Source organism: Vanessa atalanta, chromosome 15 (assembly GCF_905147765.1).
Source record: "Vanessa atalanta chromosome 15, ilVanAtal1.2, whole genome shotgun sequence".
NCBI classification, from domain to species: Eukaryota; Metazoa; Arthropoda; class Insecta; order Lepidoptera; family Nymphalidae; genus Vanessa; species Vanessa atalanta.
The window spans coordinates 5,338,608-5,353,794 of NC_061885.1; the positions used below are offsets into that span (position 1 = coordinate 5,338,608).

At 36.8% G+C, this 15,187-nt stretch overlaps 2 protein-coding genes across 2 annotated transcripts; one reads left to right on the forward strand and one right to left on the reverse strand.

The window, feature by feature from the left end:
- Positions 1-53: 53 nt before the first annotated feature.
- LOC125069159 (nuclear pore complex protein Nup160 homolog) lies at positions 54-12,970 on the forward strand. Its single transcript, XM_047678555.1, has 27 exons — positions 54-339; positions 417-522; positions 721-937; positions 1,022-1,127; positions 1,723-1,918; positions 1,998-2,167; positions 2,638-2,801; positions 3,038-3,131; positions 3,302-3,453; positions 3,602-3,741; positions 3,985-4,066; positions 4,136-4,274; positions 4,613-4,809; positions 4,892-5,018; positions 5,207-5,303; positions 5,392-5,532; positions 5,949-6,161; positions 6,283-6,401; positions 7,421-7,593; positions 7,777-7,872; positions 7,972-8,104; positions 8,470-8,631; positions 8,780-8,946; positions 9,175-9,256; positions 9,825-9,958; positions 10,428-10,640; positions 12,829-12,970. The coding sequence occupies exons 1-27, from the start codon at positions 246-248 to the stop codon at positions 12,940-12,942; spliced, it is 3,828 nt and encodes a 1,275-aa protein (XP_047534511.1). The 5' UTR covers positions 54-245; the 3' UTR covers positions 12,943-12,970.
- On the reverse strand, positions 12,818-14,996 carry LOC125069157 (peroxisomal membrane protein PMP34). Its single transcript, XM_047678553.1, has 3 exons — positions 14,709-14,996; positions 14,565-14,625; positions 12,818-14,427 (listed from the first exon to the last, which is right to left on the reverse strand). The coding sequence occupies exons 1-3, from the start codon at positions 14,760-14,762 to the stop codon at positions 13,706-13,708; spliced, it is 837 nt and encodes a 278-aa protein (XP_047534509.1). The 5' UTR covers positions 14,763-14,996; the 3' UTR covers positions 12,818-13,705.
- Positions 14,997-15,187: the final 191 nt, after the last annotated feature.

Below are 15,187 nucleotides of genomic sequence, written 5' to 3' on the forward strand. Positions count from 1 at the left end.
GTCAACTGATATATTGTTTGAAAAAAGTCAAATTTAAAACAGTCAATGTCAAATCGTCAATGTGCCCGCTTTAAATAAATTCGACTTCGTGTATATTTAAAAAACCTTTGGCAATAAACGATTATTCTATTATTAACGAAATTAAATGTACCACAAAGCATTAAAGTAATTATTCAGTTTTACGGAATATCTCGTTCTATGTGACAACTTCTTGGTACATTTAGCTCATTGTTTATCTTTTTACAATGGAGTTTGTGGAAACCATACCGGTTACTTTTAAAGAAATCACACCAAATTATAATATACCCGAGAAATGGAAAGAAATCGTTCTTAATACAGGTTTATATCATGCGTGAAGACCGACTTTATATTAAGTTTCAATGTAACTCTAACTAACATAAAATTGTGATTTGCAGGGGGCACACATAGTACGCTACAAGATATTAAACTACCCCATAAAGCCGGCGGTTATTGGTACAGAGACTCTAAAAAAGCAAATACAAGAAATCGATTTATATATTGGTAATAAAACAATTAAGTTTTGATAATTTGAAAGTAACAATTACTATTGTACACTCCATTGTATTTAATAATGCATAATATCCATTTACATAAATATCTGATTTTACATTTCAACAGAGTGACATAAATAGTCATGAAGTAAATAGAATGTGTACACCGATAAATAACATAACAATATCATATTAATTTATATTTTAGGCAGACAACATCAGATTCTATAGAATTATCAGAAGCTTCATTGGATGTTAATTTATCATTATGTAATTTGAGATGCAAAGTTGCAGCTGGAACGCCACCTCTAAACAATTTAGCATTCTATGAAAGAGCTTCAACACAGCAATTGGTTATATTAGCTGCTACAGTATCTTCAGTACATAGATTAATATTTCCTCACCCTGATGTCTTAGATCGAAAAGTAAGAACTCTTTTACAATATTAGATTATTATTCTACAAAATTACTAACTAGATTACATGTTTGTTCTTTTTATAACTTTACAGTCTACTTTTGGACCAATCGGCAGTGTCTCACCTTCAATTTTTCATGACACAAATGCTGTTAATAATCCAAATAATTACCACATTCTTAATCAGTATTCAAATACAAGTAAGTATAAATTTCTATATATTACATATCTTTTGTGTGTGTACTCCATTCCAACTAAAAGAGGAGAAAACAACATTTTATAGCAAATTGACACTATAACATTGGTTGAGAGCTTGATTAATCTAAATTAAATATTATTATTATATAATATATAACATATCTTATTTTTAAATATTCAGTATATATTTGTGACAAAATGGCATTTTGAACATTGAGGAAATTGTTATCGGAATTTTGAAAGTAAAAATAAAGTGGAAATAAGTGGTTAAGTCTAATAGAGTTGTATTATAATTAAAGATATATTAATCATAAACTCTTAGTAGTGCACAATATAGCTGAGTTATTAGCAAATGAAAAATGTAAATCTAAGATTTGTTTTTTTTTTTTACCTACTTCCATTGGAATAGGTTATATGTAACTGAATTCCTAAAGGGTTTTATGTAAATTTTTTGTATGTATTTGAGTTAAGCCAAAGATGAGACAGACAAATATTAGGCTTAATATTTTAACAAATATTAAGTCATACAAATGTGACTCAAAAACAAATATATGTATATCAATATTAGTGTATATCCAATATTATTTATTGTAACAGACACTGGAGTAGCTCATTCCTGTGCTTCTCTACTGCGTGATAATGGTGAAGCTGTATTTGCACTTGCATTTGGTTATGGAGGAGATGGAGGATTACTGTTGGTTAAATTACCAGTCACCGGTTCCGCTGTGACGACAATACTTAAAAGAGAATCCACTGTACCTAGATTTTTATCTGGAATTACTGGAGCATTGAGGTAAAATTTTATTTAAAAAAAGAAATGATACAAATAAATATTGTCATGGTTAATTTTAAAATGTCCTATACATTTTTAGGGGCAAAAGTGGTGATGGAGTTGATACTTATGGAGTAGTGCTAATAAATGGTTTAGCTGTAGCTGTGTGTGGAGATACATGCCTGCGTGCTTGGCTCATAGATGAAGGTGGATCTCCTACTGCAGTTTCAGCTCCTTTATCACAGACCCTAATGAGACCTAAGCCTCCCCGTAAGTGAATTTTATTTTGTATGTAAGGATGAGTTTTTATTACTAGAGAAATAAGAAAAATCTATTTTTAGATTTTTAAAGCCGAAGCAATTTCTCATTGTTATCTTTGTTAAGTAATCTTAAATAAACTGTTTGTATATAAGTTTTAGATATAGATATTTTGATATTTTGATTTCAAATATAAAATAGTAAAGAGGCTACAAGCTGGATAATTGACCTCAATAGTATAGATTTCAACACTGACTAAAATCTACAGGTTCAATTTCTAGTTAGGAATATTAATTTTTAATTATAGAAAAAAAATGGTGATTTTATGTTCATAAAAATTGGACCTGAAACACCTTTGAGTTCTTTTTGTATTCCTCATGAAGTAGGATTGCGTCAACCATGGGAAATGTTAAGAATTTACTATACTGTTGTATACAAGTTAATATAGATCTATTACAATGTATGACTCTAACTTTCTGCAGCTCATGGACACATGCTGCAAGATACAACTGGGTCTGATGGAAGCACTATCCTAGTGGCTTATTTATCATTCCCAAATGAGTGTGAATTTGTTGTGATGAAAATGCATGATGGAGGAGCTGGTGCTGTGAAATTTTCACAGATATGTCAAATTTTTGGACCCCAGGTATATATTGATATTATATGAAAATTGTATTTATAGTAAGAACACATGTTAAGATTTTAGTTCTACACCTTTTTTTACAAACTATGTGGGACACAAACACGCAATTATAGTCATTATTTTGTTATATTTGAATTAAGTGTAATGAGTTTCGTTTTTATTATTTTTTTTTATAAAATTCTACACACATCTGTTACAAGGATGATTATCATAATTTTTTTATTTTTGTTTCATTTTAGTTAGATCTTCTTGATTACAAAATTGGGTATGGTGAAGGTAACCATGTCATTTGGGCTCTCTGGACTCAGCCCGATGGAGACGCCGTTGTAACAAGTAGGTTTTAAACAATGAAAACTTATTTAAAAAATGCTTAATATATAATTTACACTGTGTTGGTGCCCTTGCTGGTCCATTACGTAAGTTTGACTCGAGTGGCAAGCCTATAGCGTCAGTATAGGCAGGGGCAGGGGTGTTTACATATTGTAACAGTAGTGTGTGCGCAGGCAGCGCGCTGGGCGCGGAGGTGAGCTGGCGCGCGGTGGCTGCGCGCGAGCCGCCGCCGGCGCTGCCGCAGCTGTCGTCGCACCTCCACTACCGCGACCGCCTTCTAGCGCCGGGCCTCTTTCCAACCGCCGTCGTCATGAAGGCTCTCGTGGTAGGTTACTCGTGCTGTATATCATACTCCGAGTATGTTGACTATAGTGAGAGACATTAACGATTGCCATTGAAGAAAAGCTTTCTGAAGATTTTTGTTATGTATGCTATTTCCTGAAACTTTTAAGTCGTGACTTTCAAATCAACAGATCTATCGCCGAACTTGGGGAGGCAGTGAGGCGGGTGCGGAGACCGACCTGAGCGAGTCGTGTATGAGTGCGGTGCAGGCTCGCATGCGCGGCCTCACTGCTCGCGCCGCGTCGCAGGACCACTCGCATCTTATGCATAAGTAAAGATTTCTTATGTAAAATTTTTAGCTTTTTTTATTATTCGGCTATTTGAACTTTGTAGTTTAATCACATAATGTTTTGGTAAGACTTTCTTTACTAACAAGTGGATATGCAAATCAGCTGCTAGCACATTGCTTTATTGAAGATCTACACAGTACAACCTTTTTTTTTGTTGCACTGCTTATCATGTCTTTCTAAACGTTTTTTTCCTTTAAATAAAAAAGGCCAATTGTCCATTACAGATGCTGGTCAGATTTATACAGTTGGTGTATGCAATATATGGAGGGCCTTCAAAAGCCGCTCGGTCTCATGGTATCGAAACATGTGAGTTATCGTTTCTGAAAAAATCAATAGAAGTGAAAACATTAGTTGAGTGAGTACGTCGGTGCGCAGAGCGGCGAGGCGGAGGGCGGCTGGTGCGGCTGGTGGTGCGCACTCGTGCGGCGCTGCGGCGTGTCGCTAGTGCGCCAGCTGGAGCCGCTCGAGCGCATCATGCTGTCGCCCGAGGACACGCTGCCCGACGTCGTCATGGGTGAGATCCCAAATTATTTGCAATCCTTATTGGATTCGTATACAGTTATAAGGACATGTTCTTCAGTTTATGTAACTAAACATTTTCTCAAACTACAAGTATTCTTAATATTCTTAATTCAAATGTTTCTGATATAAAATTAATGACAGTATGTATAATGTCTTTGAGGAAATCTTAGTGTAACTTCATTAAAAAAATCACATACTTTCACGAGAAGAAAAATTTTTAATTTTATTTCAAAATCAATGTAATCAATTTAAGTTTATTTCAAATAAACTACCTACAAATGACCTGACTCGAGAAACGTCGGTCGTCATGGTATTTGGGTTTCCATGAAGGCGGCGAGGCGGGCGAGCTGTCGGCGGACGCCGTGCGCGTCGTGGTGGCGGGCGCGCGCTGGGAGCGGGCGGCCAGCGCGGGCGGCGCCGCCGACCTGGAGCGCCGCCTGTTCGCCTGCGCCGCGCCGCAGCACCGCCTGCTGCCGCGACTGCTGCACCTGCTGCTGGCCGCCGCGCCGCAGGACCATCCCGCCCCGGTAACGCTACTAATGAATAATTACTGGTGTTTGTTTTGGCCCTTCTCGCATGATATGATATGTAATCGTATTTATATCTCAGGTTCTGACATCAGAGCAGATTGATGAGATAACATCAATTTTGGAGCCCATCAAAGATTTACAAAATGCTGTACTCGAATTGAATGACGCATTGAGATTAGACGTACCGGAGATTGATACCTGTAAGAGTAAGTTTATGTTATTATTATAATTTATTGATTTAAATAAGCATGTTGTTTATAGTATACTAGTAATAAGTACCAATATTATTAGAAAACAGTGAAACATAATTGAATTATATATGTTATATTATTTCGATAGTATATTTTCTACGCAATAAGGAATATTTATGTAACGAACGGAGTCACTCTTCCAGGTGATGATGAAGAAACGAGCGAGTACGATAACTTATTCGCTAGCGACTTAGGTGTCGCCGTCGTCACAGAAGCCATCCGTCAAATGGCCGAAATGAGGTAAGAAGTCTAAATTACGACGAGTGCCACTGGACTCGCGAACGCTACCGATCGTCTAACGCGTCTAACGCGGCGCGTGGTGTCGCAGGGCGCGCGTGGTGCGCGGCGCGCTGGCGGCGCTGGGCGCGGCGCGCGGCGCGGGCGGCGTGCCGGGCGCGGGCCACTGCGCCGTGCACTGGCAGGCCTACCGCGCGCTGCTGTGGCTGCGCGCCGCCACGCCGCAGCGCCCGTCCGTACCGTGAGTGTATACTCCCCCGATCACATCATTTGCCGCTATTTCAGCTTTACCGTCATCCAAGTTTATTTTTCCTACTCCATCGTGAACCTTTGATGAAACATTTTTTTTTTACTTAACCCGATTGAAGTATTACGAGACCGCTACTAACGGTGGTCACTCCTGTTACCTTTGTACTAGCTGAACCTTTCTAGCATAGTAATTGACTTCGATAGAGTAGCGATCATCTAAACGTCTGACGTTTTAATCACTCTATGGAAAACATCAAGTTTCCGAATTCGCAAAGTTAATACATTCTTCCTGGGTCACGGTATTCGTTTCTATTATAATATACGACTATTATATACATCTATTATTATAATAGTCGTCGCTAGCACAAAAAAAATGGAGGTAACACGCGATAACAACAGGACGGCGGGGTCGTCGGAGGCGTTCCGGCTGAAGCTGACGGCGCTGGGCGGCGAGAGCGCGGAGGGCGCGGCGGGCGCGGCGGGCGGCGCGGCGGGCGCCTACGTGGCGGCGGCGGGCGGCGCGCGCGCGCGCGCTCACCTGGCCGCCGCGCGCGCGCCCACGCACTGGCACCAGGCGCTGCCGCTCATGGCCTACCACCTCGCGCACCAGCTGTATCCTTTGCCCGACGGTCTTCTTGATTCTGTTCGTGTCGAGTACGTTCCATTTCGGAAAATATGATTCGATATTTTTTATAACGTATCCGTAGCGATAATGGTTCCTAAGCAAAAACAGTTGGGCGGTGAGTGGTGGATTTGAATTCGGCTGGTGGCTGGCTTCGATCAATCAGCCGCGTCTGGTCCAGAAGTACGTCGCGCTCCTGGAGCCCTGGTGCGAGTGGAACGCTTGCTCGCGTGAGTAAAATATTAACACTATCCTTGTGCTTGTACTCTCATTTTTTTCAAGTCATATCATTCCAAGTTGTTCTCTCCCATAGCTGGAAGTAAAATTACTCATCTCTGGTACGACTCCAGTAGATAAAAACTGGAGTCGTACCCAAAAGCCTACAACACAGCCTTGACATATAACAGGTTCCTCATCACACTAATCATTTACTCCAAAAGGCAATAATCCTCAACACCCGCAAGTTCCTTCATCGGCTGCTTATACGATTGCCTAGCTCCTACTAGCGCTTGGCTACGACCCGTGTGTGTAGGATTTAGTTACCTCATAAGAGAGAAAAAGTAATATAACAAAATAATAATAATAATAATAATAGCCTTTATTTAACAATCTTTCTTAAATACTAAATTTTAAAATCGGACACCAGTTTGGCCAAGATTGTCTTGCTTCCCAGTAAAGCTCTCCCAAAGCTTGTCACAAAGTACGAGCTTGTGTCTTTCTTCTCCATGTAAAACCTGCTACTCTTTTTATGTCGTCTTACGATCTGTAAAACCTGGTATTATTTTTATGTCGTCTTACCACCTACGACGTTGTTATCTTTCTAAGGATACCGTACACAAAGGGTAAAAACCTATTACTTAGCCTTCGCCGTCTGTCACCAAGATGTATCTCAATTTACCGCGACAGCGAGACACTTGAAATTTGCATAAATTATGTATTACTGTTGCCACTATACCAACAAATACTAAAAACAAAATAAAATAAAAATTCAAGGGAGCCCCTTAAATTTTCATTTAAGGTCCCATGTGTACCTACTTTTTCTTTTGTATTGTTGTTGCTTGTTTAGTTCTTCTTTATATGACATAGGTCGTTCGTTAAATATGACTTTGAAGTATATCATTTGACAAATTTTATCTCACCTGCCATGTCATATATATATATATATATATATATATATATATATATATATATATATATATATATAATTATGGGCACAATTAAATATACAGCTTAACTTTGTCGCCTACAGGTCAGTTTATCCTGGGCTTGGCACTGTTGGACCTGGAAGACGCAGAGGGCGCGTACACTGCGTTCTGCCGCGCCGCCAAGGGTGTCAGCACCGAGCCCTTCCTGCGCCACCTCGTGGCCGCGCCCGACGCGCGCCTCACCCAGCACCAGGCGCTCGTGCTGTATTACATGAAGGTGACACGCACAATGTGCACGATTACTACTTTTTCCGTTTCGCTACTTTGATTTTATTCTCGGATAATAATAAAAAAAAATAAACAGCTTAAGATCGCTTAAGCTGTTAATTTTTTTAAGATTATTATTCTTCTGCGATACACTGAAATTATTTTACAATTTTATTATAAATATATTTTTTAGGTTATAAAGCTATTCGAAATACACGACGCGGGTGCATGCGTGGTTCGACTAGCCGAAACTGCCATAAGTATTGCCGATAAAGACGACCCCAATCTCGTGAGTGCAGAAGAACTTTACTTTTGTTCATCGTGTTTATCAAATGATCACATTTGACATTCGATCTGCCTGCGTACTGACCCTTCCGGTGCGTCGCAGGCGATGTTCCAGTGGGTGGTGTTCAAGTGGCACCTGTCGGGCGGGCGCGTGTCGCGCGCGCTGTCGGCCGCCGCCGCCAACCCCGCGCCGCACGCGCGCGCCGCCGCCGCCGCCGCGCTGCTCTCCGCCCTCGGTATGGAGCGTTCCCCTAAAGCCTATTCCAACAATATTCAATATAGATTCCTAGATTTTATTCTTGATTTTCGAAAAAAATAACGATAACGAAGCTGTTATCGGAAGTTTGAGAGTAAAATTCAAGTTAAATGGAAAAGTGTTGTATTACAAATAATGACATATTAATCAAGAACTGTTAGTAGTGCACAATATAGCTGAATAATTAACAAATCGCATTGAAAACGTAAATTTAAAGTCATCTTACGCCGATGCGTTTAGTTTCTTAGTACTTAGTGTACAGCACACGTATACCTATACCTAGTACGATGGTTTAAAGTAAACTAACGAGAGAATGGTTGATTTAAAACTTTAAACATCGCGTAGCGGAGCGCAAGCAGCTGGGTGCGCTGGTGTCGTGCGGCGCGCTGGCGGCGGAGGCGGAGCGTGCGGCGGCGGCGCGGGCCAAGCTGCACGACCCACACCCCCACAACCCTTACTACGACTTCCTCTACGCGCTGCACGTCTCTCGTCACCACTACAGGAAAGGTAATCATATTTTAAAAATGTGCTTTCGACATTTCCCAGTACTATTAAAAAAAGCAATGGCACGGACCAGTAATAACAAAAATATGAAAATGCAATAGTACTAAAATAGTTAAGATGTAACGTGTAACGTGTGGCGTGTGCCCGGCAGCGGCGGCAGTGATGTACGAGCGTGCCGCACGCTGCCAAGCGGAGCGCGGTGGGGCGCGGCGGCGCTGGCTGGCGGCGGCGCTCACGTGCCTGCGCCTGGCGCGGCCCGAGCACGCCTTCCTCGCGCGCCCCGCGCCGCCCTCGCCCTCCGCCGCCGACGCGCTGCAGGTTTGTACTCATCATCGTCATATACCTATGTACTGTATAGATATCTATACATATGTTGTAAGTCTAGCATACTAAACTCGCATACTGAGGTTTTGTTCATGTGCAGATCATTTGTTTTCTATCTGTCCAACAGAACAATGTGAAGTTCTTACTTGGGACATAGATTATATAATTTATAGATAGATTAACGAATATTCAATTTTATAAATAACATAATAACTGTCATAGGTGATCGGGCCCGAGGATTTAGCAGCCGAGTTGCGTGAAGAAGTTCCGGAATCTTTAGATCCAGTCCAGCAGGCGTTACTCCGTGAGTATAAAAGATTTTATTGAATATATTGCAGTATTATTCTTTATTAAAATTGGCATAAATTTCGTTAGCATATAGTATAATTCATTCTGCAATAAACGAGACAATAGCTCTAACCTACAAATTATTATATATATAAAAAGTAAATTAACAAGGAATATCCCACTGCTGGAATAAGGCCTCCTCTCTTTTGAGCAGTATACATGAAGCCTACACTACCACGCTGCTCTAATGGGGTTTCGTTTCGTCACGATGTATTTCTTTATCGCCACGCATGGCATGAATTAATGAAATGAAACAAATTAGGCACTAGAAAAATCTATTATGCTTGCCTGGGCTTGATCTCGCATGTTATAGATTTATTGCTTAAATGATACATTGAAATTATAATTATGTGATTAATAGAAATAAGTGCGACGTCGCTAAATAAATATTTTGTATTATTTTTTCAATTTTTTTCCCACATTGATAAAAAAAACGTAATGATAAATAACTATTTGTAGTTTCTAGTTTTTTTAAATGAAAACGTTTGTAAAGTATATTAATAAGACTTAATCTTTTGTTTTAGGAAATGAAAATATAGATTTCGAGGTCTTGTATCCAAAGTTAAAAATGGCAAATGCAGAGACTTTACTGGCCGTAACAAAGCGGGCTATCAGTACCGGACAATTCTTCCCTCGTTGGTTTCTACAAAGGTTCATGGTAATTATTCATAATAGTCTTTCATATATTTTCTACAATACCAGGTAGAAGGGGTTTAAAATTAGTGTATTAGTTATATATTTCAAAAAATATAATAATTAAAGCTAATTCAATTATGTATAAACTTTTATAGACCACAGAATATAGATACAATAAATATGGAGATATAAAGACATTAAAAGATTATAATTTAAAAAAAAAAGACATTCAAAAATAAATACTTACTGCTGAAATAGAAATCTTTATATGCAAGACCAGTTTATTCAATAATGTCGCAAAGCGTTTACAGGTTACTAAGGCAAAAAAAAAAGATATTTTTTTAATTTTGTTTTACATATAAAGTATTAATTGTGTATTGTTCGTGCAAGTTAAAAGTACACACACTACACAATGTACACACTTTTCCCACGTGGCACGTGGGCGTGTCCGTTATGAAATGTCAACATAAGGTGAGCGTGTGCGATAACAGGAAGTAGAGTGCGACACGTGCGTGCGCGCCCTGCTGCGCGGCGGGCGGGCGCTGGAGGCGGCGGAGTTGTGCTGCGAGGCGCTGCGGCGCGCGGCGTGCGCACTGCAGCCCGCCGCGCCCCAGCCGCGCGCCTCGCCGCTCGCCCTCGCTGACCTGCTGCTGCTGGAGCTGGCGCAGCAGCCGCGACACGCGCAAAACGCGCACGCCGCGCAGGTACTACAAGTGTAGCTTCCCCTACCTTCATAAGAAATTTGTGGCTTCAAATTCATTTAAGTTTTCTTTTACATACATATTGTGTTCAACATCTCCTTTTGTTCATTGTGTTTGTTTGTAGCTGTGATCAGATTCTGTTGGTCCATTCAATTTAATGATTTAAGAGTTAATTGTTTTCACTAAATAACTGTCTTACGTTTATCTTTTCAACAAATATAACTTAAGGAACAATATCTAAATCGCTAAGTTTGGGGTAGTATTGCATATCGATAGTCCACTATCGATAGACTATCGATAGTTAAGGTGTTAGCGATAGTATAGATAGCTCCCATGAGCAATACGATCGATAGTTTTGCAAAAACCATTACTTTTAACCTAAACTATCAATAGTCTAAATGTATCCATAGTTTTGGGCTATACTATAAGCGATAGCCCAAAACTATGGATACTATCGATAGTATCAATAGTATCGCTGCTACCAATAGTATTGCTTGCTTACAGAGAGCTAGCGATACTATCGATAGTATTGCCGTAATCAATAGTATTGCTCACGGAGAGCTATCGATACTATCGATAGTACTATCGATATCCTGAATAGTTTTCGAGGTCAACTATCGATAGTTCTGCAACGCTAGATTGTGGTCAATCGCTAGGTTAGAAGATGACGTCAAAAAAATAGTAAACAGTAAAATTAGCATCTCTAATACCAATAAAAATGTAGGACAGTATTTTTTTATATATGTTATATCTGGGCTAGTGGTAGTTAACGTAGGCATAAAATAATCTACATCTGGATACAAATTACCTGTACAGATCGGCATAAATACACCATATATATATTTGTATATTTTTTTGTCAACATTTTGTAGTGGGTGTATGTGATCTTTTGACATTCCAACCTTTGCATTTACAAGGTTAACCTAGCATCGAGCTTGGAATATTTTACCTCACCATTTTCAATAAATTATAATAAATTAAAAACTTTTCAAATTAATTGAAAATATGGAGCAATTGTTGAAATGAGGCAAAATGATACCGTGCGATTTGGCTGTATTGTTTCCGAATACTATAAGTCGAACTGTTTTTCATGTAAATAATTAATAATACTAACTTTACACAGTTAATCCTCAATTGGGCGCCTCTTTCTTTTATATATATGTATATATATATAAACAATAAAAAAAAATACAATCCTGGTAGAAAACAACCTTATGATACACACACATACGACACATGTTGATGGAACTTGAGTATCAGTCCTCGGCTTACGGACGTATATGGCCCCTTTTTTATGATGAACGCGATCGCTTTTAAATCGTTTTTGCATTAGTAGAGGTAGTGTGGATGGAATAATTTTCGCTTTGCTCTATTTCGCTGTTATGATCACGTACTATTACTTCATACACTTGTTCGTTTTCGGATGCACTATCTTCTTTATCCTATTTATATTTTTATGTATATACCCTGTTGATAGGAACACAGATATATATATATTTATAGTAAAAAAGATATATCAGAAGATTGACATATGTTATTTAAATAAAAATAAAATAATATTTTTAGTCAAAACTATAATCTTAAGATATAATTTTATCTATTTAAAAAACAAGAAAATTAACCGATTGAAAGTCAAGGAAAAAATTAGCAATTAAAATCAATTGTAATTATATAAATTTGCAAGATTAAGTATTTATGTACCTGGGCGGTTCAAATCACGATAAGATAATTATAAAGTGAAAAATTGCATTTTTTAGGAAAGATCTGATGTCTATGTACATATGGATTGGAAAAGCGAAACAATCTTAATCCAAATTTATGAACAAATTTGACCCAAACCCTTAGAGCCATTTCTGACATACTAATTAAATTTAGGTATATACAAGAATTGTTCATTTGAAATTATAAGATTAATTAATTTTTTACCCATGAGTAATAAAAATGCATAAATACATAATTCAAACTTATAAAAAGGCAATTTATATGAAAATGATATGGTTAATGAGGATTTTTCGCAAAGATAGTTAAATTATAATCTTCTGGGAAGGCTTTATCATCCATTTATTCTTTTTCTTAGAAAAGCAATGTATTTATTATGTTTACTAGAAAATAAAGTGAAAACAAACCTTAATTAGAGCTTATAAATTATTTTACATACATATTCTAATTCTTAACTATTTCCTTGTTTCAGGTTTATAACGAATTAAAATCGGTAATAGAAGAATATACCAAAGTAATAATTCGTACGTCAGATGACATGAAACTCGCTCAAATAAAATATCCAGTTATGAATCAATCAAATTAAAAATCTTCTTTGTCAATCATTTATTAAAATTAAAGGAAACAATTGTTTTAATTAATAAATTAATTATTTTTTCCCCTTCCTTATTTCCTTAACCCGTACAATATTACAGTTTATAACAAATTGTTATTTTTTGCAAAAATATTTGGTTTCAAATCACAGTTACTTTATAATTTGTAACATTTCATCTAACTAAAAGAAATGCATACATTATTATTAATTTTACAAGTACCCAAACAACTCCTACTTCCTTATTTAATTGAAAATATTTTTGTAATATGTCCTGTTGGTCATTACTAGTTGGTAAAGGAAAATATGTATTATATACAATAACATTTGCATTTTAATTGTACATCAAACATAACAAACAAGCACTGTAAGTATGGTCTAAATGATTTACAACTTATATGAATTTGTTTTAAGCTAGCAAAGTATATAAATATCATTTTTAATTTAACTGTTACAAATATAGATAAATTATGGCATTAGTTTTCGACTTTCTCCCATCCACCATAAAAAAAGGTATTTTAACAAACAAACATTTTATAGGTTTGTCTTATGAATATAACTTCGAACTTGGACCATATTACAACAAAACCATAGAATCATATTATTGATTTCAATATTCACAGCACCCATTCCAAAAGCTAAAATATTTGTACCAGCCACCAATAGTTTAGGTAATTTTTAATATTGATAGGAAAATTTTCATATAAATTGACACAACAAATACCAGAGAGCTCAAATTGGTGCTTAATTATTAGAATCATTTTTTTGTTACCTTCACTCTCATTATAGTTATAACTAAACCTATAACCTTCTCATAAATTAAAAACATCAATGCTGCGGTCATAACAGTTTGCAACAACTTAGCTTCCAAACCACGGAACATTGACAAAGGTTTTGATTTCATGTTTTTGAGCAAAGGTTTAACACTTGTACCAGCTCTAAGTCTTGATTGAATGAGCTGTAAGGGATATGTTAGAGTTGTAGCAATTGCTTTAGCTATGGCACCAAGTAAAAATGCAGTGTAAGAATCAAAATATCCCTTAGACACAATTTTTCTCTTTAAAGATTCATACACCATGAACTGAATAGCTGGATTTGAAACTAATAATAGAGATGGGACTGTACCTGACCATAAACCCTTACAACCTTCCTCCTTCAAAATAATGTATAGACCTTCAAAAAGATTTGAATAAGAGTTATTTTGAAGCTTCATCCTGGTGTTTACCACCCAGAGGGGAGAGGTAAGGAGAACATTAATACTACCAGCTAACATACCAAACATTAAGTCTCTTAGTGCTGATGTATTGTTCATGGCTGCTCGTCTCAAAGCATGGAATGTATAAAAGTAAACAAAATTTGAAATAGATAGAGATTGCAGAACAGGATATAATCCACGGTATAGGGAATGAATACCCTCTTTATGGGCTATTTTGATCAATAGCTCTAGTGATGAGCCATGCAGTTTAATGGAATCGTCAACTGTAAAGAAAAATACTTTTTAAAATATAACCAAGAATAATCATTGTATGGATACAATATTTTAATGAATTAAAATTTCTATATAAGATATTGAAGTAATGATAAGAATGATAAAATGTAAGGAAATTAAATATTACCTTGTATCCTTGATCTCAATGTATCTAAAGGATAAAATGCAGCCATTCCAACAACACTGCCCTGAAATTTAAAATGATTTTTTTGTATTTAATTTATTGAATAATTTTAATCAGTCTAAATATAATAAAAAAATATATACAAACCGTAGCTCCAGCAATCGCGTGGACAAGCGTCTCGTAACTTAATAATGACGACATAGTAGTAGTAAATAGTAATGGTAAATAAGGTAAAATTATATATTAAATATTTTTCTCACATAAAAAATTACTAATGACTTTGGCTTCATATATTTTTTAAATAAATACCATCAATAATAAGCACTACATCATTAAGACAAGCTTATACGTACAATAACTTAGCTCAATTGTCAATGCATCAATGGCTTCAACTCATATTTTACAATAATATTAAACTGAAAACACTTAAAATTATTTTCAACTACACTCATGTCTCAGCAAATGAGCAAAATCAGCAAATGATATATTTGTATTTCCTACTTTGAACTTTCCTAGCCATATCCTCAGTGTTGCAGTTGTATAAAATATAATGTCTATCTAGTAAATTTCGAAACGATTTTTATGATGATAACATTTATTATTTACTTTATAGTAGAATTCATTAT

Bases quoted from the DNA above. Each gene is read 5' to 3' on its own strand.
- LOC125069159 (XM_047678555.1), top strand. From the start codon at position 246: ATGGAGTTTGTGGAAACCATACCGGTTACTTTTAAAGAAATCACACCA. The intron at 2,168-2,637 runs GTAAGTGAATTT...AACTTTCTGCAG, and splicing joins AATGAGACCTAAGCCTCCCC to CTCATGGACACATGCTGCAA. The intron at 2,802-3,037 runs GTATATATTGAT...GTTTCATTTTAG, and splicing joins GTCAAATTTTTGGACCCCAG to TTAGATCTTCTTGATTACAA.
- LOC125069157 (XM_047678553.1), bottom strand. From the start codon at position 14,762: ATGTCGTCATTATTAAGTTACGAGACGCTTGTCCACGCGATTGCTGGA. The intron at 14,626-14,708 runs GTTTGTATATAT...TTTAAATTTCAG, and splicing joins ACGCGATTGCTGGAGCTACG to GGCAGTGTTGTTGGAATGGC. The intron at 14,428-14,564 runs GTAATATTTAAT...TTTTCTTTACAG, and splicing joins ATTGAGATCAAGGATACAAG to TTGACGATTCCATTAAACTG.